We start from the raw sequence: 23233 nt of genomic DNA, 5'->3' as shown, positions 1-23233 counted from the left end.
ATCAAGGCTAGCACTCTACCATTTGAGGCATAGCTCCACTTCTAGCTTTTTGCTGGTTAATTGGAGATAAGCGTGTCAAGGACATCCCAAATCCAAGTTGGCTTGAACTAAACCGTGATACTCAGATCTCAGCCATTTGAGTAGCTAGAAATGAGTCCTCTGGGGGCCGGGAGTTTAGCCTAGTGGTAGAGTGTTTGCCTAGCATGCACAAAGGCCCAGGTTCGATTCTTCTGTACCCCATACATAGAAATAAGTCAGAAATGGTGCTGTGGCTCAAGTGGTAAAGCTCTAGCCTTGAGAAAGCCCAAGGAAAGCACCCAAGCCCTGAGTTCAAGGCCCAGGATTGGCAAAAAAAGAAGAAAGAATTGAGCGCTCTGTGCTCAGGCTGGCATTACAGTTTGATTGCTTCTATTTTGTGACATTTTATTTCTGTATTTGATAGAAGAATCAAAGTAGGAGCTACATTTGTAGGTTTGGCATTAGCCACATCACAGACCAGTGACACTGTTAAGATATTTCATCTCTTGGGCTGAGAAAGTGGCGTCGTGGTACAGTTTTTGCCTAGCATGCATGAAGCCCTGGGTTTGATTCCTCAGTACCACATACACAGAAAAAGCCGGAAGTAGCACTGTGCCTCAAGTGGTAGAGTGCTAGCCTGGAGCAAAAGAAGTTCAGGGACAGCTCCCAGGCCCTGAGTTCAAGCCCCACGATTGTCCACCCCCCCCCAAAAAAAATTTTTTTATATGTGTGTGTGTGTGTTTTGCCTCTCATCTCATCTGTTTTTGCTTCTGTTGCCCTTGTCTCTCAATATACTGTCAATACCTCAACCATCCTTATGCAGTTGAAAATGAAGCCCACTGTGACTTTGTGAAGCTGCGGGAGATGCTGATTCGGGTCAACATGGAGGATTTGCGGGAGCAGACTCATACTCGGCACTACGAGCTGTACCGCCGCTGTAAGCTGGAGGAGATGGGCTTCAAGGATACTGATCCTGACAGCAAACCCTTCAGGTACCACTCCCACCACGCCAGGCCAGCTCATCTCATCCCACCCAGGAGCAATGGAAGCCTTGGCCTGGAGAAATCACGGGAGAGGCGAGACATCAGGGTTAACCATTGCGACTCTTGTCCGATTCTGCTTGTCCATTCCTTCTCTGTTCTACACATGTAGAACCACGCCCGGTGAGCTGAGCTTCTGATGAGAAGAATGCAGGAATGGAGGAGATCCAGAACTGCAGCTTAGCTGTGCTGGAGGGAAGCCCTGAGTTTGAAGCCTTATTGCTTGGGGTGACAGTCCTCCGCACCCCCCACCCCCTTTTTTTTTGGTTGGTCATAGGGTTTGAACTCTAGGCTTGGATGTTGTCCCTGAGCTCTTCAGCTCAAGGCAGTGCTCTACCATTTTGATCCACAGTGCCACTTCCAGTTTTCTGATGGTTAATCAGAGCTAAGAGTCTCATGGTCTTTCATGCCCAGGCTGGTTTTGAACTGCAATCATCAGATCTCAGCCTCTGGAGTAGCTAGTATTACAGGTGTGCACCACCAGAGCCAGACATCTCTGCCCCACTTTCTTCCATCAGGATTCTGCTGCTCAGGCAGGTTTCTAGGTTGTTCTTCCTCCTCCCCTCACCCCCTTCTGATTCTGAAAGCCAGGAAAGAGGACTTAAGGGCACAGCTCACTGATAGAAGGCTCCCTTAGCATGTGCAAGCCTCTAGGATCCATCCCCAACACCAAAACTAAAGAAAAGATAGAAACACAAGCTTAAAGGACTAGTCACTTTCCCTACCATGATGCATTGCAGGCTTTTCATTTCCTGGCTTTGCACTGCAGTGCAAGTTTGTTTTTGACTGCAGGAAATGAATAATCAGAGGCATATTTTTCAAAGCAGTATCTAAGATGCTTTTCAAAGAAGGGGAGTGTTGGGAAAAGCAGTTTATTTTATACAGATGGGAGCAATTGATCAAGTAGAAGTAGCAGATCTAGTAGAAGTATCAGCTCTACATTTTTTAAATTACCATGTGGTGCCCTTTATATGGTACTGTGGCTCCCATTGGAAAATGTCAGATAGCCAAAAGCATTCGAGGGGGAAGTTTGTGAGCAGAGAAAGTGATCTCACGATATCTGTTCACTCTAAGAAGTTGCCCTGGGGAGTCTTTTGGCATGGCCATTTCAGGGGAACTAGGGGCCACTTTGCAATCTTATGGGAACCACATAATCCAGGGTCCTTGAATTCCTGGGCTGGCGAAGGTGTGATTTGTCCTTTTTGTGTGAACTTCCTTAGCTGTTCCTCTCCTTTGTCTCTCAGTGTTTTACCTGGAGGTATGCCTCTTCCCACCCTTTACCTGTGTTCCATTTTTGTCTTTCCTTCTTCACTCTCCTCCATCCACTCTGCTGGTAAACATTCCTACTTTTGCCTGTCTCTTTCTTCCTAGCCTCTGCCCTTTCAAGAACTTTGATACCCTTAAAGGATGAACCCAAATGTATAACCTATCTGAATATTTAAAATACTATTTGAGGGGCTGGGAATGTTGCTTAGTGTAGAGTGCTTGCCTAGCATTCATGAAGCCCTGAGTGCAATTCCTGAGTACTACATAGACAGAAAAGGCTGGGCTGGGAGTTTGGCCTAGTGGTAGAGTGCTTGCCTGGCATGCACAAAGAGCCAGGTTCAATTCCTCAGTACCACATATATAGAAAAAGCTGGAAGTGGTGCTGTGGCTCAAGTGGTAGAGCTCTAACTTTGAGAATGCCCAAGGACAGTGCTCAAGCCTTGAGTTCAAGCTCCGGTACTGGCTAAAGAAAAGAAAGAAAGAAAGATAGAAAGCCAAAAATGGTGCCGTGGCTCAAATAATGGAGTGCTAGCCTTGAGCAAAAGAATTTCAGGGTCACCTGGCCACTCTTGGGGTTTGAATTATGACCTAGGCACTGTCCTCGAGCTTTCTCAAGGCTAGCACTCTACCACTTCTGCCACTGCACCACTTCTGACATTTCTGTGTATTTGGTACTGAGGAATCAAACTCCGGGCTTCATGCATGCTAGGTAAGCACTCTGCCTATAGGCCTCACTGCTAGTCCCTGGGAGCCACTTTCATTGTGGCCTTTGGGTCTCTTCTTTTATGTCATTGGGCATTTGACGTGATTTCCTACTCCCTCTTTATTTTTATTTATTTTTGTGTGTGTGCCTGTACCAGGGCTTGACCTCAGGGCTTGAGTATTGTTCCTTAGCTTCTTGCACTCAAGACTAGTGCTTTACCACTTGAGCCACAGCAACACATCCAGCTTTCTTGGTGGTAAATTGGAGATAAGTATCTTATGGACTTTCCTACTCAGACTGACTTGAGATCCTCACATCTCAGCCTCCTGAATAGCTAGGATTTACGTGTGTCACTTAGCATTCCTCAATGCCCACTGCCTTGGTCTTGTGATACTCTCTGTCTTTGGTTCTTCCAGTACTAGCTTTGTGATTTTATCCTTCTTTCTGTCTCACTACTTTTTCTCAATCTTGCTTGCAGGCTCATTTTCTTCAGCTTACTCCTTTAAAATGTCAGTGTTCCCACAGGGCTTCTCTGCTCCTTGTGTTTTATTCACTTTGGTGCTGCTTCTTTTCTCTTTTCACAGCTCTAATTACCACCTAGAAATAGATGACTCCCAAGCTAAACTCTTCTGAGTTTTGAACTCACTGATGCAATTGCATACTGGGCATTTTTACTCAGATATCCCCCAGAGACCCCTCCCTGCAACTCGAGCAGTCCACAGTCTAGTTCATCTTTTTTGCAGTGCTCTATGGAGAACTGCAATGTGCCCCTATGCACCTGGTAGCTCAGTCTAAAAAACAGAATCAGCCTGGACTCTTCCCCTATTCTGAGAGTTCTGATTCTCTTACTGTTGGCTCACATCCCCTCTGTTTCCTACCAGCCCCTTAACACAAAGATCCTTCCATTTCCTACTTGGATAGTTGGGAGCTTTTTTTCCCTTGCAAAGCATCCATAATGATCTTTCTCAATTTTCTGGTTAGTCTTCCTGAATGTGTGTGTGTGTGTGTGTGTGTGTGTGTGTGTGTGTGTGTGTGTGTGTGTGTGTGTGTGTGTGTGTCAGAGGGCGTGGTAGTCCTGTGGCTTGAACTCAGGGCCAGGGCCTTAAGCTTTTTTTGCTCAAGGCTGTTACTCTACTACTTGAGCAAAACCTGCTTCCAGCTTTTTTAGTGTCTTTAATTGGAGATAAGAGTCTCACAGGCTTTCTTGACCAGGCTGGCTTTGTACTGCAATCCTTAGATCTTAGCCTACTGAGTAGCTAGGATTATAATGTATAAGCCACCAGTGCCTGGCTATGTACTTTTTTTAAAAATCAGTCCTTAGGCTTGAACACAGGGCCTGGGCACTGTCCACAAGTCTCTCTGTGCTGAAGGCTAGCAGTCTACCACTTCAGCCAGGGTGCCACTTCTGGCCTTGTCTATGGTACTGAAGAATCAAACCTAGGGCTTCATGCATGCTAAGCAAGCAGTCTACCACTAAGCCACATTCCCAGTCCCACTTTTTTTTTTTAAATCAGTCGTGGGGCTTGAAGTCTGGGCCTGGGCGCTGTCCCTGAGCTCTTCATTTCAAGGCTAGTGCTCTACCACCTTGAGCCACAGCACTACTTCCTCTTTAGTTAATTAATTAATTAATCTGATCAATTGTGGGCCTTGAACTCAGGGCCTGGGCACTATTCCTGAGCTTTTTAGCTCAAGGCTAGTGCTCTACCACTTTGAGCTATAGTGCCACCTCCTGTTTTTTGGTGGTTCACTGGAGATAAGAGTCTTACCAACTTTTCTGTCCGGGCTGCCTTCAAACTTTGATCTTCAGATTTCAGCTTCCTAAGTACCTAGGATTACAGGCATGATCCATCAGCATCCAGCCTGTCCATTTCTTTAATGTGGCACCTAAGGCCTGTCCTCTAGTTCCAAACTCAGGAACCTCATCACTTACTTGATCTTCCTTAAGTGGAGGCCAGGGACAAGAGTTTGTAGATCAGACATTTTCTAGTACTGCTTTGAGTTCCTTGGGTGGCTGTGGCTGTGGGTTGTTGAGTGACTAGCATGTCAGTTAGTAATATATGTAGCTTCTCATCAACAATTTGTTGACGTGATAAATTAACAGTACAGTATAGTCAGTGAGTTCAGATGAAGGGACAGGAGACCTAGCTTATGGTCCTGGCTCTGCCTCTGATCCTGCTCTTCCATGCCTAGCCAGTGACTTTTTGGCTCTGTTTTTCTTTTTTAATTGAATTTTTTTTTTTGCCAGTCCTGGGCTTGAGCTCAGGGCCTGAGCACTGTCCTTGGACTTTCTCAAGGCTAGAGCTCTACCACTTGAGTCTCAGCACCACTTCCGGCTTTTTTTCTATGTATGTGGTACCAAGGAATCGAACCCGGGTCTTCATGCATGCTAGGCAAGCACTTTAACCACTAGGCCAAACTCCTGGCCCTTTTAATTGAATTTTATTTTTATTATAAAGGGGATGTATAGAGTGGTTAATTACATGTCAAGTAAATAACACATTTCTTAGGCAGGACTTTGGCCTAGTGGTTGCATGCTTGCCTAGCATGCACGAAGACCTGGGTTTGATTTCTTGGTACCACATACATAGAAAATGCCAGAATTGGTACTGTGGCTCACATGATAGAGTTCTGCCTTGAGAAAGCCCAAGGATAGTGCTTAGGTTGGGAGTTCAAGCTCCAGGACCAGCAAAAACAAAGAATACATTTCTTTAGAACCCATGTTGCCCTTGTCTCTCATTCTCCCAGTTTTTCCTTCTCATTGGATTTGTATTCCCAACTACATCAGAACTGCAGAGGAGAAGTGGAAGCTGACATCAGGGAGAATAATCAGGGCCTATTGTTATAATTTTTTTTTTTTGCCAGTCCTGGGCTTGAGCTCAGGGCCTGAGCACTGTCCTTGGACTTTCTCAAGGCTAGAGCTCTACCACTTGAGCCTCAGCACCACTTCCGGCTTTTTTTCTATGTATGTGGTACCAAGGAATCGAACCCGGGTCTTCATGCATGCTAGGCAAGCACTTTAACGACTGGGCCAAACTCCCAGCCCTAATTTTTTTTTTGCCAGTCCTAGGGTTATGCTCAGGGTCTGAGCACTGTCCTTAGACTTTCTCCAGGCTAGAGCTCTACCACATGAGCCTCAGCACCACTTCTGGCTTTGGCTTTTTTTTTTTCTATGCATGTGATAGTGAGGAATCAAACCTGGGTTTTTGTGAATGCTAGGCAAGCACTCTACATCTAGGCCAAACTCCTGGCCCCAGGGCGTATTGTTATTAAGTGTGAGCCACCAGGAAACCTGAAGTGGAGCTGTAACTTCTGCCTTCCTCGTAGGTAGAGAATTAACCTGGCCCTGTTCTCAGCTTACAGGAGACATATGAAGCCAAACGGAACGAGTTCTTAGGAGAGCTCCAGAAGAAAGAAGAGGAGATGAGACAGATGTTCGTTCAGAGAGTCAAAGAAAAAGAAGCGGAGCTCAAAGAGGCAGAGAAAGAGGTAAATGTGAACCTCCAGCCTGACAGAAAGGCAAGGAAGTTTGTGGGGATGTGTATGTATGACATAGAAGGGGATTCAGCCTCAAGAACGGCCATGGTGGGGAGGCCTGGCAGCCTCTGGGCTGGAATGGGGGTACATCCTGTCTGGTACTAGGGCTCAAAACTTTCTTGCCAGGACTTTGAATTGTGACCCTCAGATTTCAGCCTCCTGAGTAGCTATGACTACAGGCAGGAGCCACCAATGCCTGGCTTTTGTTTGTTTATTAAGAACTGTGGGATTTGAACTCAGGGTTTGACCACTGTCCCTAAACTTATATGCTCAAAGCAAGTGTTCTACCATTTGAGCCATAGCTTCACTTATGGCTTTTTGAGGGTTATTTAGAGATTAGAGTGTCACAGACTGTCCTGCCCACACTGGCTTTTCTCAATCTTCAGATCTCAGCCTCCTCTGTAGCTAGGATGACAGGATTGCAGGCATGAAGTTCAGTTTGACTAATTTTGTTTTAGAGGTGGGTGCGGCCAGGTTGTGGTGCTTGAATTCAGGAACTGGGCACTGTATCACCTTGAACGACAGCTCCACTTCCTCTTTTTGGTTGCTAACTGGAAATAAGAATCTCAGACAGCCAGGTGTGGTGACTCATGCCTGTGATCCTGCCTACTCAGGAGGCTGAGATCTGAGGATCAAGGTTCAAGGCCAGCCCAGGCACAAAAGGATTTGAGGCTCCTATCTCCAGTTAACCTCTAGAAAATGGAAAGTGGGGCTGTGGCTCAAGGGTAGGGCGATAGCCTTGAGCTCAAGAGCTCAGGGACAGTGCCCAGGCCAAGTTCAAGAAGAAGAAGAAGAATCACCAACTTTCCTACTCAGATTGGCCTCCTGAGTAGCTAGGATTACATTAGCCACTGGTACCCAGCTCTTGTAGAGCATTCACTGGTCCTTGATGATTTCAGGAGTAGAGATGTTGATATAAAATGATGAGAGCTACCCACTGTCTGGTGCCTTTTGGTGCCATCTTGGCAATCCCTGGTAGAAATGTCTCTGGCGGTCCCAGGAGCTTGCAGGGTTACAGCCATGCCAGTCCCTCCCCACCCTGGGCTCCATCTGGGCCGGCAACTGCTCAGAGGAGACTCTATGCATCTATGACAGCTCCATGAAAAATTTGATCGTCTGAAGAAACTGCACCAGGATGAGAAGAAGAAGCTGGAAGATAAGAAGAAGTCCCTAGATGATGAAGTGAATGCTTTCAAACAGAGAAAGACTGCAGCTGAGCTCCTTCAGACCCAGGGTTCCCAGGCTGGGGGCTCACAGACTCTGAAAAGAGACAAAGAGAAGAAAAAGTAAGTAGCAGGTGCTTTTGGGGGTGGTATCCTCCTCCATCTCTTCCCCTAGGGAAAGACCTGCACGGGGAGATGCCTGAGCACTGGTGAGTAGGTATGAGCTGTGGGCTGTTCCATGAATTTGGATCACTACAACTAATTTTGCATTCTCGGGAATTTGAGAGTGCTGCGAATAAGGGAGGGGTAGAGTTTTCAAAGACCCAGTCCTTCTGTTTGCCTCACTTACGAAAGCTCTTCAAACTTAAAGCAGATGGTTGAGAAAACGAAAAACAAAGGAGGAGGGAAGCTCAGGGAACAGGGCCTAGATTCAGAGAAGAAACATGGAGAGGTATGGATTTAGAAGAGGAAGAAGAGGTAGTGAAAGAGAGAGACTTAGCAAAAAAAAACAAAAACAAAAAGTCTCTGAGCATTTCTCATCCCACATTTTAGACCTGATCTGGTTCTAGTATCTGAGGTACCTCACTTCTCTGTGCCTGTAGCCCTGTTCTCATTGGCTGCTTTGTCGTGCCCCAGCCTCTGGTACTGAGAACTTAGCTTTCTGATGATGGTGTCATGAGGGTGTGTGTTTGCAAACGGGGGCATGATTTTAAAACAAGTCTGTCTCTCTTGCTAAGGTTTTTGTTCATCTAGTGATCTGTAGGCCTGGCCCTCCATGCGTAATTAGTGTGTTGAAGTTCCCTTTCCTCATCTTACAGCCAGAGAAGGGCCAAGTGTTTTCTGGAGAGACCTAGCTAATCGCAAGGAGTCATCCAGCGGCACTCTTGTACTGTGTAGCTTGAGTTGTTCCCACACGGAGAGTTTAGCAGTGTCCTTCTTCCTAAAGGGTTCTTAGAATCCAAAGATGGCCGTGGTTGTTACTCGATTTTTGAATACTCGCTGTAAGAAGCAACATTTCCATTTCCTGAGCCCAGTTTGTCACGTAGGAATAATGCCCATGCCTTTGCACAGCTGTGAACAATTTTCTGTTTGAAGGTACTTGGATTTACAACCTGGTTATTTAGACATTTTCACGAAGTTGTCCAGAGATTTCCGTGTCCGTGTGTGTGTGTGTGTGTGTGTGTGTGTGTGTGTGTGTGTGTGTGTAGGTAGGTACTTGGATTTACAATCTTGTTATTCGCGTATAATTTAGACATTTTCACTAAGTTGTCCAGAGGGGTGTGTGTGTGTGTGTGTGTGTGCATGCATGCGCGCGCATGTATGCCAGTCCTGGGATTTGAACTCAGGTCATCGGTACTTTCCTTGAGCTTCTTTTGCTCTTTTGGCTTTTTTGATACTTTAGGGGAGATAAAGAGTCTTACAAACTTTTTTTTTGTTTACCCAGGCTGGCTTTGAACCAGGATCCCTTCCCTTCTGAGTAGTGTGGATTATAGATGTGAGCCACTGGCACCCAGCAGGCTCACTGAATGTTAAAATTTCATGTTAAATTCACTGTTTTTTGTATAACGTTCAATTACTTGGAATGAAGTCTCTACATATCTCCCTTTGTTTTGTTTTGTTTTGGTGGGGCTTGAAGACGGAGTCTGGGCGCTGTCCCTGAGCTCTTTTGCTCAAGGCTATCTCTCTACCACTTTGAGCCACAGTCGCCATTTCCTGTTTTCCGGTGATTAATTGGTTTCCTATTAGTCTCATGGACTTTCTTGCCCAGACTTACTTCATACCATCCTCCTCTTATTTCAGCCTCCTGAGTAGCTGGGATTACTGGCATGAGCTACTAGCGCCCCACTTATTTATGTATTTTTGTTTATTGTTGAAGTGTTGAGTGTGATGAGACCCAGGACTTACTTGTGCTAGGCAAGCACTCTACGTAGCACTGAGTCCTAGATTCTTTTTTCCCCTTTCCTTCCCTCCTATCCCCCTCCAGTACTAGACCTTGAACTGAAGACCTGGGTGCTCAAGGTAACACTATCACTTGAGCCACAGCTCTACTTCTGCCTTTTGGGTGGGATTTTCCTGCCTAGGCTGGGAGCTGCCTTCAACCCACGATCTTCAGATCTCAGCCTCCCGAGCTTCTAGGATTATAGGTATAAAGCCACTTGGGTAGCTTCTGACTTTCTTTTTCTTTTTCTTTCTTTCTTTTTTTCCTTCTGCCAGTCGTGGGGCTTGAATTCAGGGCCTGGGCACTGTCCCTGACCTTCTTTTGCTCAAGGCTAGCATTGTACCACTTGAGCCACAGTGCCACTTCTGGCTTTTTTTGCATATGTGGTACTGAGGAATCAATCCAGGACTAGGCAAATTATCTACCACTAAGCCATATTCCCAGCCCTAGATTTTTTTGGGGGGGGTGGGTGGGTCATGGGGCTTGAACTTGGCCTGGTGCTGTCCCTGAACTCTTCAGCTTAAGGCTACCACCCTACCCTTGAGCCAAGCCCCACTTCCCGTTTTCTAGTGATTAATTGGAGATAAGAGTCTCTTGGCTTTGTATTGCCAGGGCTGGCTTTGAACCTTGATCCTCAGATCTCAACCTCCTACTCAGGATTATAGGCATGAGCCACCACGCCTGGCTAGATTCTGATTTTTAAGATGAGGAAAATCAAAATCTATCTTTCAGTTCTAACCCGATGTCTTCATAGTCCTATGTCTTTGGTGAACTCAGTCTGCAGATTCACAGCCTGCTTGTAGGACTTGAGAGATGACATAGTTCATTCAGATTGCTGCACACCAACGTACAAATATTTCCTGTTCAAGATGTTCAGTGAAAGCTTCCTCTCGGATCAGGCTTTCCATTTGTTGCTCAAGAGTTCACTAACTTATCTCTACAGAAGTCTCCACATAAGAGAAAGATCTCTTTCTCTAGTCTTCAGACATAGTTGGTGTGAGTGTCAGGGTCCTTTTCCAGTTTTGAGATGCTGTTGCCACAGTGCACTATCTCCTCTTAGTAATAATAGCCTGCCACAATAGCTTTCCTCTTCCATCTTTCCACATGTGTCAGAAGTTCAAGTTTAGGCTCTTCCTGCAATTCTATGAATACTTACTTCACTTCTAGAGCACCCAATTCAACTTCGGCTCCTCTGCTCTCAAGGTGTTGTTGCTGGTGGTGGGATTTTGGAGCTAAAAATGGTGAGAGTAGCATTTCTTTATTGATAAGAGACGGTGGTCGGATCTAATCAAGTCACACATTTTGTATTTCCTTCAGTTGCCCTTAAGAAAGATTACCAGAATTTTAAGCGTCTCTATTAATGAACCTCTTCATTCTTCCCTACTATTCTAATCTCTCTTGACCCCAACTTCTTTATTTATTTCAACTTATAATATTTCATTTCTCCTAAGTTCACTCCATCTTCATTAGTTCTTACTGTTTTACAGTTAACTCTGCTGTTTGCTGCATGCTGCATGAGACCCAAGGTCCTGGTAAGCTTTATTAACTTGAAATAGAATTGGCAGTGGCTTTTAGAATCTATCTCCCTAACACCTTCCCCTCTCAACACACATGAGGCTGCTTCCTTGGACTAGATGATCTTATAACATAGAATATGAAGAAATAGCCTGGTGTAGTTTCAGGTATGTAGAATTGTGGGTTGTTGGGTTTTTTTTTTAATGGAACAGCTGGGTAGTCTAGGTGGATCCAGTGACCAATATTTGAAGTTTGAACTTATGGTCTCCCCCCCCCTTAAAGAGTCATGAACTATATTATATTAAAACATAGTTTTTCCAGAAGTTATTTTAGGAATAATAGGTAACAAAGTCATTACATTTCAGAATGAACTGTGGCAGTGGAAGAAAACTTGGGGTTCACAAGATTTGGGAACATGCAGAGCCAATGGGAAAATTGTTTCTCTATTTCATTCCTGCGGCTGTTTCTTTTTCTTTTTCTTTTGTTGGTCTGCGGATTGAACTCTGGGCCTGGGCGTTGTCCCTAAGTTCTTTAGCTCAAAGCTAGTGCTCTACCACTTTGAGTCACGGAGCCATTTCTGGTTTTATGCTCATTAATTGGACATAAGAGTCTCCTAGACTTTTGTGTCTAGACTAGCTTTGAACCATGATCTTCAGATCTTAGCCTCCTGAGTTGCTAAGACTGTAGCTATGAGCCGTTGTTGCTGAGCTCTGTGGCTGTTTATCTGAGGGTTTTGAGTTCTCTTGATTTCCTTTGACTGTACAGTCATGCCCCAAACCATAATCAAAGCAGAAGAAAAGACTTCAGATGCTATAGAGAAGTCTTTACATTGATTGATTGATTGATTTTTGATACTGGACCTGGGGCTTGAACTCAGGGTCTGGGCGCTGTCCCAGAGTTTTTTTGTTTTTGTGTTTTGCTTGTTTGCGGCTAGTGCTGTACCTCTTTAGCCACAGGTCCATTTGTGGCTTTTTGGCACTTACTTGGAGATAAGAGTCTCATAGACTTTTCTACCCTGCTGGCTAGCTTCAAACACACTCCTCATATCTCAGCCTCTTGAGTAGCTAGGATTATAGGCATGAGTCACTTGTGCTTAGAGCAGTCCTTCTATTTAACCCTATAAGTAACAGCACTTTCATGAAAACCTCTGCTAAGGAGATGAGCAGCAGATGACTAGGTAGAGAGGATTCAATGGACTAGGGTTCTTTTTTTGGCCAGTCTGGATCTTGAACTCAGGGTCTGAGCACTGTCCCAAACTCCCTGCCCTGGGCTATGTTTCTTATTTACAGTAAAATAATAATAATAATAATAATAATAATAATAATAAGAAGAAGAAGAAGAAGAAGAAGAAGAAGAAGAAGAAGAAGAAGAAATAAAAAAAATAAAAAACTGGGGACCAGAAGTTTGGCCTAGTGGTAGAGTGCTTGCCTAGCATGCATGAAGACCTGAGTTCAATTCCTTGGTACCACATACTTAGAAAAAGCCAGAAGTGGTGCTGAGGCTCAAGTGGTAGAGTTCTAGCCTTGAGAAAAATCCAAGGACAGTGCTCAGGCCCTGAGCTCAAGCCCCAGGACTGCCCCCTCACCCCCCACAAAAAAAAAGCTGTGCCTAGTGTAAGTTTATCAGAAGGTTGAAAGCCATGATTACCATGTTCTGTCTAAAAACCTATGCTGGACCAGGACCAGGAGTGTGGCCTAGTGGCAGAGTGCTTGCCTAGCATGCACGAAGACCCAAAGTTTGATTCCTCCATACCACATATATAGAAAAAGCTGAAAGTAGTGCTGTGGCTCAAGTGGTAGGTTTTTAGCCCTGAGAATGTCCAAGGCCAGTGCTCAGGCCCTGACCTCAAGCCACAGGACTGGCAAAAAAAAAATGAGGAATGAACAATTAAATGATTTCCTGGCTAGCGCACTGCTCTCTATTTAGAAAGAATGTAAGTTCTTTACCGTGTCTCCATGGCAGTAGGCCACTGCCTAGCAAAGTGTCTATGATAGTTTGGGATTAGCCAGAGCCCAGAATGCAGAACTTACTTATTTTTGTCATTTGTGGAGCTTGAACACAAGGCCTGGGTGCTGTACCTGAGCTGTTTTTTTGTTCAAAGCTAGCACTGTATCACTTTGAGCCACAGTACCAACTCTAGTTTTCCAGAGGTTAATTGTAGATAAGAATCTCAACTTCTCAGAAGGGCAAGCTTTGAACTGTGATCTTCAGATCTCAGCCTTCTGAGTAGTTATAGGCATGAGCCCAGCTGTAAGAGAAATTCTACCATGGCTCATACACTGCTGTGCATCCTTATTCTCAGTGGTTATTGGTCCCTGGTGTACATAGTAAGTGAACAATACAAAATGTATACATATCAAAACATAGCCATGTTCGTTCCCACACTTGGACTCGAACTCAGTACCTGATGATTTGGCTCATTGGCTAGGGTTCTAACAGTTGAGCCACGCCTCCCACACTTTCAAGGATTATTTTGTTGGGTCTGAGACCGAGGTTCAAACTTGACAGTGGCTGGAGTTTTTGTTTTTTGTTGCTGCTGTGGGGGAGGGGGGTTGTTTGTTTGTTTTGGGATTTTTTTTTTTTTTTTTTTGGTTTGTTGTGAGGCTTGAACTCCTGGCCTGGTTACTGTCCCTGAGCTTTTTTGTTCCAGGCTTGTGCTCTACCACTGTGAACCACAGTACTGCTTTACCACTTCTGGGTTTTTTTGATGGTTCATTGGAGATAAGAAACCATGGACTTTCCTGCCCCAGCTGGCATCAAGCTGGTATTCTCAGATCTCAGTGTCCTGAGTAGCTAGGATTATAGTCATGAGCCATTGGTACCTGGCTGACAGTAGATTTTTTTTTCCATTGTTGTTATTATTCTTTAACAAGAAAAGACAAAGAACAAAATCAGAGACCAGCACTTAATATAAGGGCCTGGGCACTATCCTTGATTTTTTTTTTTTTTTGCTCAGGGCTAGCACTTTACCACTAAAGCCACAGTACTTACTACTTCAGGCTTTTTCTTTTTCTTTTCTTTTCTTTTTTTTTTTGGCCAGTCCTGGGCTTGAGCTCAGGGCCTGAGCACTGTCCTTGGACTTTCTCAAGGCTAGAGCTCTACCACCTGAGCCTCAGTACCACTTCTGGCTTTTTTCTATGTATGTGGTACCGAGGAATCGAACCCGGGTCTTCATGCATGCTAGGCAAGCACTTTAACCACTAGGCCAAACTCCTGGCACAAGTCCTGATTTTTAATGCAATATATATTGTATTAGTCACATTTTTGTGTTGCTGTGACAAATCTAGTTAAAGCAGGAAGGATTTCATTTGGCTTATGAGTTTTAGAGGCTTACCAGTGGTTTGGCTCCATCATTGTGGGTCTGCTGCAAGGTAGAACATCTAGCAAAGGGGTAGTGGAGGAAAGCTTCCCATTTCTTGGGGGCTAAGACATAAGGAGGAAGGGGCCAAGGATAAAGGCACACATTCCTAGTATCATATTGTGAATTCATCAAGGAAGCATGGACCCATTGATTAGATCAAAACCCTGAGATCCCAGCCAGCTTGGTTACATATGTCTGTAATCCTAGCTACTCAGGAGGCTGGGATATGAGGATCAAGATTCAAAGCCAGCGCCAGCACAAAAGGACCTGAGACTCTTATCTCCAATTAACCTCTAGAAAAGGGAAGTGGGGCTTGGCTCAAGGGTGGGGCAGTAGCCTTGAGCTGTAGAGCTCAGGGACCTGCAACCTCTGTGCATTCTGTTTTTCCTAAAGGACAATGAAATAGAGTGGCTGTGAGCTTGCTAAATAAGATTCCTGTGTAAGGTTTCTGGGAGGTATTGGTAGAACTTAGTACTTAAGAAAGAATTTGAAAAGTAGGTGGGCTGGTGCTGGTGGCTCATGCCTGTAATCCTAGTTCAACGGAGAGTGAGATTGGAGGATCACAGTTCAAAGCCAGCCTGGGCTGGAAAGTCTGTGAGACTATCTGCAAGGAACTACCCCCCCCCCCAAAAAAAAAAAAGCTGGAAATGGAGTTGTAGCTCAAGTGGTAGATTGCTGCTAGCCTTGAGCAAAAGAAGCTCAGGGACAGTGCCCAGGCCCTGAGTTCAAACTCCAGGATCAGCACACACAGAGAATGTATTTATATGATTTTCGATCATTATTATTTCGCTTTTTAATGTCACTACCGCTGCCATTCAAAACTGTGTGTGCATGTATGAGAGAGACAGCATGTTCCTAGGAGCCAATAATGCCATCTAACATAGCCATATTCTAATTATTCATTAGTCATTGTGACTTAATTTTCTTCTTGTTTTTTTGGGGGGAGGGGGTGCATTAATCCATTCATTCATTAACCCAACTTCTCTTTTCATTTTCAGTTTGGGCTTCCTGTAGAAGCGCCCTTTCCTGCACAACAGAGCTGGGCTTCCTTTTTTTTCTAACTCCTCCCCTAATATGTCTAGAAGGCAAACAACCCTTCCCCTTCCCCTCTCTTCCTGCAAAAGTTAATAGATGCCCCTGAGAGTCAAAGGATAGTGCCTGGCCTTTGGTCAAGAAGTTAACAGTTCCATGACTTTGTGGCTGCATCCACATCCCCAGCTGTCCACACCCTGCCTTACTCTTCTCCCCCCACCCCACATCCTCATCCTTGCATCCTTGCCAGACACACTCAGCAGGCCCATCTGCTACTTCTTACCACCAGCCATTGCAACTCTGATCGCTGTTGCTTCCCTGATGTATTTCTATGCACTGTGAGTGGGTAGACACTGGGCAGCTTCCACATGTTCCAGCTGTCTTCCCCCTCCCCCCATCTCCTTGTGTCCCAGTTAGGGTCTTCCCTGCACGCCCCCCCCCCCCAATCTCCAGAAATTACTGTCCATTCTCAGAGTCTCCAAATGGAGATTCTGTAATGCCCATGAGCCCTTTTCCGTTCTCAGTCACTCACAGTAACTGTACTGAAGCCACATTGAAAGTCCACCACAAAGTTTATTTACAGTGACCAAGCCCTTTTCCATAAAAACAATTACTGGAGCAAATAGCATAAATTCCCCCTCCTCCCCCTAGTTAATCTCTGGCTACCCCCACAGATGCAGAAGGGAATAAACTTGAATGTTATTACCAGCCTAGAGTCTTGAGTTGACAAATGTACGGAATTCTGAGAGCTTTCAGTATCTTCTTGGTCATTTCCTTGAGGAGTGTCTTGCCATCCCAATAAGACGTGATCAATAGCAGAAATCAAAGTCCCAGCATCATATAAAGTGGCAAGCTGACTGGTAAAAGATCCAAGTGTTTGGGTTTTGCTTGGATGAATTTTTTTTTGGTGTTCTTTGGGGGTATGGAATGAGGATTATAAAATTCATTTTGCACATGACATCAGTAAGAAGAGACCAGATTAACTGCCTGGAAGAATAGAGGTATTATGCTTTGGGAAGGTCCTTAACTTTGTGTTTGGATGTTTTCAAACTATTCAAACTATTCTAGCCTTCATTTTGATCTTGAATCCCACTTGCTAGTGTTTATGTGAATCGCTTTGAGCTAGTACAGTGTCCATTCTCAGGGCCATGGGAAGTACAGGTCTTGGCTGTTGTTCAGCCAGTGAGAGAATGATGAGCTGGAGGCGAGGTGGCAATGCTGTGGCTAATATGCCGTCTTTCTGCCCTTCCTTTGCAGTAACGTATGGCTGTGTACTGAATAGTATGCCCCGCTACAGCTGGATTGGACTCCACTTAGCCTTTTAAACGAAGGTTCTTATTTTAACTGACAGCTTTCCTTTGGGGTACCAGACAGCCAAGCCCCCTCCCCCCCCATTTCCTCCCCAATCCCTGCTGTGTACTGCAAGTCCCAGTGCTTCTTTTTGACTTCTACAACTTGTTCTCTCTGTCTTCCAGTTCTACTGGCACCATGACTGCCTTCTTTTTCTTTTTTCTTTTTTTCTTTTGTGTGTGTGTGTGTGAGAGAGAGAGATTTTGTGATCACAAACAAACAAAAAAGTCTAGGTGGTGCCAAGTTTCTAGGCTTTGTAGTTGCAAAAGGAGAACAGGTTTCCTGTCTTTGATCACAGACATTACTAAGAAGCAAACACATGCATACTTTCTTCTTGGCAAAGCAAGAAGCCATTTTTGGGCCGGCACTGGTGGCTTATACCTAAAATCCTAGCTACTCGGGAGGCTGAGATCTGAGGATCACAATTTGAAGCCAGCCAGCCAGGAAATCTTATGAGACTCTTATCTCTAATTAACTATAAAATTCCAGAAGACCACTAGCCTTGAACAAAAGATGCTCAGGGATAAGGTCCAGGCCCTGAGTTCAAGCCCCAGGATAGGCACTAAAAATACCTTTAAATTCCATGTGTTTGGGACCAGGAGTTTGGCCTAGTGGTAGAGTGCTTGCCTAGCATACACGAAGACCCGGGTTCGATTCCTCAGTACCACATACACAGAAAGAAGCCGGAAGTGGTGCTGAGGCTCAAGTGTTTGATCTTGAATATTTAACCTACATTCTTTTGCCTCCCTGGTGCTAGGATTATGGGTATGGAACCACTTCGTCACCTGACCAGAAACAAGGGGTCTCACTCCATGTAAAACACCCAAGGATGGGGAGGTGGGGATGGGCAAAGAGAAGTCCCCAGGGCAGCTCCTTAAATAACTGCTGACACCCACTCTTCTGTCTTTGGAAGAGGATATCTGTTAGTCTGAGGTCGGACTAACTTGCATGTCTGGGGATAACAGATGAACCTGTGAGTGTATATAATAAGGTCATGGGACTTGAACTAGGCCTGGGCGGCTATCCCTGAGGTCTTCAGCTCAAAGCTACCACCCTAACCTGGAGCCAAGCCCCAGTTCCTGTTTTTTAGAAGTTAACTGGAGATAAGAGTCTCGGGTCCATTGGTGCCCATACTGGCTTGCTGGCTTTGAACCTTGATCCTCGGATCTCAGCCTCCTGAGTAGCTAGGATTACAGTCGTGAACCACTGCACCCGGCTCCCAGAGACTCTTATCTCCACTTATCCACCCTTCCCCCCCAAAAAAAGTTGGAAATAGTGTGGTGAGTCAACTGGCAAAGTGTTCTCCTTGAGGAAAAATAGCTCAGGGACAGTGCCTAGTCCCAAAACTCAAGCTTCTGGAGCAGGGAGGAAAATCCAAAAGCTTTTATTACTGGGTAGCTTTTCCTCACTGTAGACAGAAAAAGGCTTTTTAAATTAATACAATTGTTACTATTTTTAATGTTTACTCGTGATGAAACAAAACCAGTCATTAGAAATGACATGTTCTTTTATTTTCCCAGGCTAGGATGGAATAGCTACACACAGGCACGAGTACACACACACAAACACACATACTTCATTTCCCTTAAGCCCCCCCCCCCAGAAAAAAATCTTCCCAGCTGCAATTTGGGTTACTTTTTTTCTTTTTGATTTTTGTATTAATCATTTGGCATTCCAATGTGGCTGTTTTATGTACCTATTTTTAAATTAAACCAAGAAGCTTTAAATCAATGTGTCATATTCTTGAAACCTCTGCAGATTTCTCCATGGTGCCAGCCTATCCGGACCCTGTCCCTAACCTGTCTTCTCACAGTGGAATCTGTGTTCCCACTGCCTTTTCCTCATCTCACTTCGGACATCCTTTTTCTGTGGCTAATTTCATGTTTTCTCTCTCTTTCTCTCTCCCTCTCTAGCTTTTTTTAATCTTGTCTTCAGCAGCTGCACTAACTCTAAAGGAGAAGACTGCCATGATAGAAGAGTTAGGGTTCCATATTGTCTCAAACCAGAAATCAACCAGTTCTCCCCCCACCCCTGCAACTGCACACATATACACTCACACCACATGCAACAAGGTTTCATGTGTCCCTGAGTCCTACAAGAAGCTGTCTTCTGATTTACATGTCTTGTCCTAAACTAACGAGGCAGGAAAAGAATCACCAGAACCGGAAAATGGATCTGATGTAACCTCAGAGAGACAACCGCAAGACCACTCACTCGAGTGTAAGTGACTGGGGCAGGAGACCTCAGCTGTGGGAGTGGACGTATTCTTTTGCAATAATTTTCTGCTTCAGAAGGCTGACTGTCTTCAGCCACTGTTAAACAGTTCTGAAATATGCAAGGGAAAAAGTATATTTTCCACTATTCACAGAACTCCTGCAGACCCTCGCAAGGAAAAAAATAATGGGATCTCCTATCTTAACCATTCAGGTGGAAAGGGATAAGAGGGCCGGGTTGAGGTTAGTTAAGAGCCCAAGGACTCCATTTGAATTTCTAAGGCCATCTGGAATTTAGTTCAGCTTTTGGATCTGGAGGGAGAGCTTTCATGTTGATCCATCTATACCTTGAATTCATTGGCTAACCTCTCATCAAAATACTACGTTCATTCCAATGTGTCCCTACCATCATCAATACCATTCTGCTGTCCAGTGTCTCTTTGAGAGAGCCTCTTTGCATGTTTTCCAGAACCTGCGTTTGTTTTTCCTTTCTTCTCTATTTTTGTTTTTGTTTTGCTCAAAGGTGTGACCAGTCATTGGCCCTTGGGGGCTTTCATTTTCCAAGACAAACATCCCAGAACCAGCACTGTTTAGCTTAATACCTTTCTAATGTCCATGTTAATTTTCAATAAAATCCAAAGAAATGCTAATGGCTCTGTGATCTGACCTTGAATCAATAGATGACGCGCTTCACAACATTTCTCTTTCAGTAGGAATGGGTGGCTGCCTCCTGAATGGGTGATTTGAGGGGCTCAGGGAAGCGTCAGAGTCCACAAAATCATCTTCAGTGGACAACCATGTCCCCTGCTTCCTTCCATTGGCTCTGAGATCTCACTGGGGCACGGTGAGTGTGAGCAGGAAATCTGCTTGCTTAGTGTGCATTTAATTAATCCATTGGGCTAACTGACTTGTGGAATAATACATGAAGGAAGTGGAGAATAAGATTCCATGGGACAAAATTCAGGTGAGATCTAATTTCTAGAAGGAAAAAAAGAACTCTTGTGTGGCTTCTGTCATTGAATCCTGCCATGTCACCATCATCCAGATTCACAAGTATGATTGTTCTTTGTGGCTGGAGAAACATTATCCAATGGTACATCTGGGTCCTGGGTATGCCAGCTTCAGAAGCCTACTCTAGTAGGTGTTAAAAGTGGACAACGAGGAGAGATCAGTTTCCAGAATTGTGGTTGGGAGTAGGTGGGATTCTCTTCCCTCAGGTTTATTACTTAATGGACAGATGCTGAAGACAGGATGAATGTGCTGTTCACATTTTCAGAAGCCTGATGGCCTCTGCAGGGTACCAGAGGAAATGCTACTAGCCTGTGTCTATGCAGTGTTCCCACTAGAGGGCAGCTGAGCAAAACCATAATCTCGTGACATCATCCAGCGGAAACAGACCCTGAGGTGGTATGGAAAAATACAGACTTTGGAGCCAGGCAGGTTTGCTTGCTGTATGAGCAGAGGTAAGTTGTGTTAAGAATGTTAGAAAAGGAGAATATCGTTTCCTTGCAGAATCATTGTGATATGGCTGTGTTCCGATAAAACTTTAGATACTGAAATTGAAATTTCACTTTATGTCACTCATGGAGATGGAGCTTGTGGCCTGGGTACTGTGCCTGAGCTCTTATATACCAAGTTAGTATTCTACCATAGTACCACTTCTGGCTTTCTGGCAGTTGATTAGAGATTAAAGAGCCTCACAGACTTTTCTGACTGGGCTGGCTTTAAACCAGGATCTTCAGATCTCAGCCTCTTGAGTAGCTAGCATTATAGATGTGAGCCACCAGCACCTTGCTTGGAATTTCATATTTTTAACATTCTCAGCTATACTTTTGATTATATTTAGGCTTTTTTTGTTGTTTGTTTTTGCCAGTCTTGCGGCTTGAACTCAGGACCTGAGCACTGTCCTTGGGCTTTTTCCTCAAGGCTAACGTGCCATTTGAGCCACAGCACCACTTCCGGCTTTTCTGTGTTTATGGTACCAAGGAATTGAAGCCAAGTCTTTGTGCATGCTAGGCAAACACTCTACAAATAGGCCAAACTCCTAGCCCCTTTTTTTTCAACCATTAAAATGGCAAAAATAGGCTAGTGCCAGTGGCTCTCATCTGTAATCATTGCTACTGAGGAGGCCGAGATCTGAGGATCGTAAGTTCTAAGCCAGCCCTGGGCAAAACAGTTCCTGAGACTCATAACCATCAGAAAACTGGAAGTGGTACTGTAGCTCAAGTGGTAGAGACAGGGCCCAGGCCCAGAGTTCAAGCCCCACGACTAACTGGGATAAAAAACAAAAACAAAACAAAACAAAAAAAACAGGACCTGTGTGTACACACACACACACACATACACACTTTTATCACATAATATTTATTGAAATGTGGTTTAGTGGTAGAGTACTTGCCTAGCATGCATGAAGCCCTGGGTTCAGTTCTTCAGTACCATATAAATAGAAAAAGCCACAAGTGGGACTATTACTCAAGTAGGAGAGGGCTAGACTTAAGCACAGAGAAGGTTAGGGACAGTACCCAAGCCCTGGGTTCAATCCCTAGGATTGGTTCCCCCCCCAAAAAAAGTGAAGTAGTTCACCCCAATAATCCTAGCTACTCAAGAGGCTGAAATTTGAGGGTCGTGGTTTGAAGCCAGCGTAGTCAGGAAAGTGCATGGGACTTATCTCCAATAAAACACTATAAAAAAGCTGGAAATGGAACAGTAGCTAAAGTGGTAGAGTGCTAGCATAAAGCACAAAAGCTCAGTTTACGATTAAGCCCTAGGATCCACACAAAAAATGTAAAAATATTCTTAAAATAAAGGTCATAAAAATTCAGGTAGGGAGTCCATTGGGTCTCACAATGCCAGACAATCACTCTGTTCTTGAACTATAAGTTACTAGCACATGGCTCACAAGTCACTTCCACTGCCTTTCACATTGTATGTAATTGGGAAGTCTGGTTTCAATTGTTTGTAAATGTCTTTTCCCCAGGTTTTCTAGGAAAGGTAAGTTTTTGTTACAGTCTTGTTTTGCTTAAGCAAGGCCTTAGTCAATGTGTACTGCTATAACAAAATACCTGAGACTGGATAACTTGTGAACAACAGGTATTTCTTTCTCAAGACTTCTGGAGACTGGAAAGTTTGAGGTTCAGACATCAGCAGATTGGTTATCTATCTGGTAAGGGATGTTCTGTGCTTTCAAGATGATTTCTTTTTCTGCATCCTTTGGAGAGGAAGAACACTTCTCACATGATGGATGGAGGGCCAGAAAAGCAAGCAATTAAATACTGAATAAAGCTGAAGGCCTTAATCTTAGGAGAGAGGAGACTACTGTTAGTACAGTTACAGAGGCAGTAAAGAGTCGGAAAACAAAAGGCAACTCCTAGCTTTTGGTCCTTCCTCAGCAGCTGCTCCTACTTACACTACTAATACTCTGGCTCTGCCTTATTTTAAAAAATAATCTTATTATTATTATGAAGGGGATATATAGAAGTGTTAACAGTTACATAAATCAGGTAATGTACTTTTTAAAAAAATACTGTTATAAGCATGATGTACAAAGGAGTTGCATACGTCAGAAAGTTTTTTTGGACAATATTCTTTCCCTGTCTCTTCCAGTTTTTTCCTCCCATCTCCACCCACCCACAAGTTGTTTAGTTCTTTTTCAACATGGTGTCTAGTTAGTACTGCTGCTGCATTTATTCATCCTTTGTCTCCATTTCTGTGTTCCGTGCCCCCGCCCCCAAGACAGATAAAGGAAAAAAACCCACTTGTTTGGCCCATGCATTTTTTTTCTAGGCCTGGAACTTGAACTCAGAGCCTGGGCACTGTCCTTCAGCTTTTTGAAGGATAAGACTATTGCTCTACCACTTGAGCCAAAGGACCAATTCCAACTTTTTCAGTGTATGTGATACCCAGGAATTGAACCAAGGGCTTTGTGCATGCTAGGCAAGTAGTTTACCACTAAGCCACATTCCTGGCCCTTGGCCCATGCATTATTAACCTTGTAATAAAATAACCCTCCCCCAGTGGTTTGAATCCCTATTTATTCATTCAATTTATTTATGGGCAGTTACTGAAAAACATGTAGATAATTTTCTCAAACTGGCTTCTG

The 23233-nt window shown here is 44.4% G+C and overlaps 1 protein-coding gene across 4 annotated transcripts in view; it reads left to right on the top strand.

Annotated features, from left to right (window-relative positions):
- Septin6 (septin 6) overlaps positions 1-19784 on the top strand; it is a 49596-nt gene extending 29812 nt beyond the window's left edge. Inside the window, exons 5-9 of one of the 4 annotated variants that reach the window (XM_090326485.1) lie at positions 842-1010; positions 6381-6513; positions 7657-7847; positions 11151-11195; positions 15538-16279. In XM_090326485.1, the coding sequence (XP_090182611.1) occupies positions 842-1010; positions 6381-6513; positions 7657-7847; positions 11151-11154 (497 nt within the window). In that variant the 3' untranslated portion in view covers positions 11155-11195; positions 15538-16279. Of the gene's footprint in view, positions 1-841; positions 1011-6380; positions 6514-7656; positions 7848-11150; positions 11196-15537; positions 16280-16828; positions 17091-18834 lie in introns of those variants that run through there. The other 3 variants (XM_090326484.1, XM_090326486.1, XM_090326483.1) reach the window with 3 other exon arrangements.
- The last annotated feature ends 3449 nt before the right edge of the window (positions 19785-23233 follow it).

Source organism: Megascapheus bottae, chromosome X, assembly GCF_031878675.1.
Source record: "Megascapheus bottae isolate mThoBot1 chromosome X, mThoBot2.hap1, whole genome shotgun sequence".
NCBI lineage: Eukaryota > Metazoa > Chordata > Mammalia > Rodentia > Geomyidae > Megascapheus > Megascapheus bottae.
This window is presented reverse-complemented; position numbering and strand designations above follow the sequence as displayed.